Here is a 3,292-nt window from a genome sequence, read left to right on the forward strand (position 1 = left end):
TCTCGCAATGAAGTCGCCTTCCAAGATTTCGTCTTCCCCATCCACGAAAACTCTGTATTTTTGGGGAAGAGGGAAATTCGAATGACTACCACAACAGCTGAAAATAGGAACTTATACAAGAATAAGCTGGTGCCTTAGCTTAGTACTCAGTATTTGTTAATGCGAATTTACTTATATCATGCAATTTTTGGAGTGTTTTTCCCTTGGTTCTTTATTCTAGTTTCTGATATTTTTAAATAATTTTTTATGATAATATTAATTCTCTTATTGATGAGATTAACGGTGATTGATTGGTTTCTAATAGAACACACACTTGCAATCCAAAATTCTTCAATCAGAAAGTACCCCAGAAACTAATCTTGGTATGACCAATTCTTTTTGCGTTTTTTTTTTCAAAATTCCTTCTCTGTACTAGTTATAAAAGTTTGCAAAATTCTATGATATTTTATGATTGACAGCTCTTGAGAAGATTAGAAGGCCTTTATATGAAAAGCATCCCATGAGCAAATTTGCATGGACAATAGCTGAAGACACTGATACTGTAAGCATCCTTGTTAATCAGACCGTTGAAATAAAATTCCATCAACTCCACTGACTGACAGTTTAGAATTTTGAATGATTTCAAATCTTTTATGGTTTTTATATGAAGATGGAATGGTACAACATCTGCCAAGATGCCCTAAGAAAAGTCAATGAATCGTATCAAGGAAAAGAGACTGCTGACATCATTCAAAACAAAGTTTTGCAGGTACATATTATTCACATGTTTTTGTGGCTAAAATATCTTAGGCAATAGGTAAGAAGAGATTGTATTCATCTTCACTTAACCCTTTGTCTTGTCTTAGAAATTGGTGGGATATTGAAGTTCAAGTTATGATTGTTAAGATAATGATAGTGAAGTTTGGAATGTAGCTAGGCCTTAGAAGGGGCTCTTTTTGACTGAGTTAATTAGTTGGATGGCTTTGATAGATAGAAACAATACAGTGCATTTGCGGGAAGGAGTGGAAAACATTTTATGGTCATTAGAGGGATCTGGAAGCATAGAGGCTAATTCATTTTAACTTAATCATTTTTGTTGTTTGTTGAATGTTCGTTGTTCTTTTAGTGGTTACGTTGAGAAATTTCCACGTCTGGTCATACTTATGTTCGTACTTATTTTTTTTCCTAGCTTGAATTTCTTTTTAATTTATTAACATGAATCTATTAGGCTCGAGAGGAGGATGAGGAGATTGAATTCAATTGTGCTAATTACCAGCTTGAAATAATGAGATGCTTGAGAGAACTCAATGTTAACAACACTATTGGATGGTAAGCTTAGTTTTATGATACTGCATATTTATGGAAAACTTTAGCACTATTACATATATGATCACAGGCTTGGTGATAGTGATTTAAGGGGCATGATTGTGATTTGTATCAAACTGCTATGTGGTCATAAATGGAATAAATAATTTTTCTGTAGTTTGATTATGAGATCTAATTGAAATTTTTTTGCACCTTGACTTCTACTTTTATTTTTTTAACTAACTCAGATTCCTGTTTATAGGATTGGAACATCAAATATTGGAGGCTGGAGTAGATATTTGGGTTACTTCATCTTACCAGGTTTGCAATGCCAATGGATTAATCTTTCTTTGTTTTTGTACTTTTCACTCTGTGATGGCTTTGGGGTGTCTTTCTTTTAAATGTTCTACTGTTGTTTTTTTAAAACTTGATGGTTCAAATCGAATATTTTCATGACAATGAATAGAATAAGTGAGGATCAAACTGATCACTCCTCTTGAATTGAAATCAAAAAGTTCAAAATGAGTGTTTCTGCTGATGGCTCAGAGTATAGGTGAATTTGAAACAATTAGTTACAAGGAGTTTGTAAATATTTGGTATTGACAATCTGATCTAAACCTATTTCCACCTCCCCTTTACATTGTTATCATCAACATAGCTGATCATTAATCCTATATTTGTTGTTGTGATGTTTTCTACTCCTTGTAGATTGGCTCTGCTATTGGTGGTACTTATTTTAGCTCATGAATTGGAGGTAGTAGAGGATGCAGAATGCAAGTTTATTTGAAGCCAAGTTTCATTCAAGGTCATTGAGTTCGGTTGATAGAAGTAATGTTTTGTATATGACAATATCGAACAAATATGTAAAGTTTTCGAAATGTTGATACATATATGGTAAAATGTTAATATATGTTAAAGTTTTGGAATTGTTCTAGTGCATATTTATGTTTGAGTTTTCAAACTATATTTGATGTATATTTGTCGTTTATATGTAGTTGAATTTTTGGACCAATGGGAGCATAATACAGGAAGAATAATATAAAATAAATTACAATTAAAAAAATGAAAAGTTGCTTGACGGTTTTCAAATGTCATTAACAATACATTTCTTGATGGTTTGCAAATGTCATAAATAACAAAATTCTTGACGGTTCTAAAATGTCATTTAAAAGCACTCTTGATGGTTTCCAAATGTCATGGCAAAGAGTACTCTTGACGGTTATTAAATGTCATGAAAAATGAACTCTTGACGGTTTGTAAATGTCATGAAAATTGAATACTTGACGGTTTTAAAATGTCATGAAAAATGCACTCTTGACGGTTTTGAAATGTCATGAATAATCGTATTCTTGACGGTTTTCGGGCTTCATCATCTCATTCTTGACGGTTTAAAACAGTCATAAAAACGTATCCTCTTGACGGCTCTCAACTATCATGAAAAATTGAATACTTGACGGTTAAAAAGTGTCAACGATATCAATTCTTGACACTTTTTACAACCGTCAAAAAAATGGCCTTTCTTGACACTGGATTCAACAACGGTTTTGAAAACGTCAAGAATACTCATTCTTGACAGTTTAAAACCGTCAAGAGAGTCAGTTTTTGTAGTAGTGTGTAGATAAAGAAGTGTTGTTGATTTTGAAGTGTGTATGTAATTATTGTTTAAGTGTGTTGTTGATAAAAGAATGTTGTACATAAAGAAGTGTTGTTGATATTGAAGTGTTGTTGATATTGAAGTATGTATGTAATTATTGTTGAAGTGTGTTGTTCATAAAAGAGTGTTGTAGATAAAGAAGTGTTGTTGATCTTCAAGTGTTGTTGATCTTGAAGTGTGTATGTAATTATTGTTTAAGTGTGTTGTTGATAAAAGAATGTTGTACATAAAGAAGTGTTGTTGATATTGAAGTGTTGTTGATCTTGAAGTATGTATGTAATTATTGTTGAAGTGTGTTGTTCATAAAAGAGTGTTGTAGATAAAGAAGTGTTGTTGATCTTCAAGTGTTGTTGA

General features: G+C 32.0%; 1 protein-coding gene across 1 annotated transcript; it reads left to right on the forward strand.

Moving 5' to 3' along the window:
- The first annotated feature begins 228 nt into the window (after positions 1-228).
- Positions 229-2,071, forward strand: LOC127148296 (uncharacterized). The gene is made up of 6 exons (XM_051081771.1): positions 229-362; positions 459-541; positions 650-748; positions 1,208-1,308; positions 1,547-1,642; positions 1,993-2,071. The coding sequence occupies exons 2-6, from the start codon at positions 500-502 to the stop codon at positions 2,069-2,071; spliced, it is 417 nt and encodes a 138-aa protein (XP_050937728.1). The 5' UTR covers positions 229-362; positions 459-499.
- Positions 2,072-3,292: the final 1,221 nt, after the last annotated feature.

The sequence above is a fragment of the Cucumis melo genome, chromosome 2 (assembly GCF_025177605.1).
Source record: "Cucumis melo cultivar AY chromosome 2, USDA_Cmelo_AY_1.0, whole genome shotgun sequence".
Lineage (NCBI taxonomy): Eukaryota > Viridiplantae > Streptophyta > Magnoliopsida > Cucurbitales > Cucurbitaceae > Cucumis > Cucumis melo.

Excerpts from the sequence above, each read along its gene's own strand:
- LOC127148296 (XM_051081771.1), top strand. The coding sequence starts at position 500 with ATGAGCAAATTTGCATGGACAATAGCTGAAGACACTGATACT. Across the intron at positions 542-649 it reads TAGCTGAAGACACTGATACT|ATGGAATGGTACAACATCTG; the intron begins GTAAGCATCCTT and ends TTTTATATGAAG. Across the intron at positions 1,309-1,546 it reads GTTAACAACACTATTGGATG|GATTGGAACATCAAATATTG; the intron begins GTAAGCTTAGTT and ends TCCTGTTTATAG.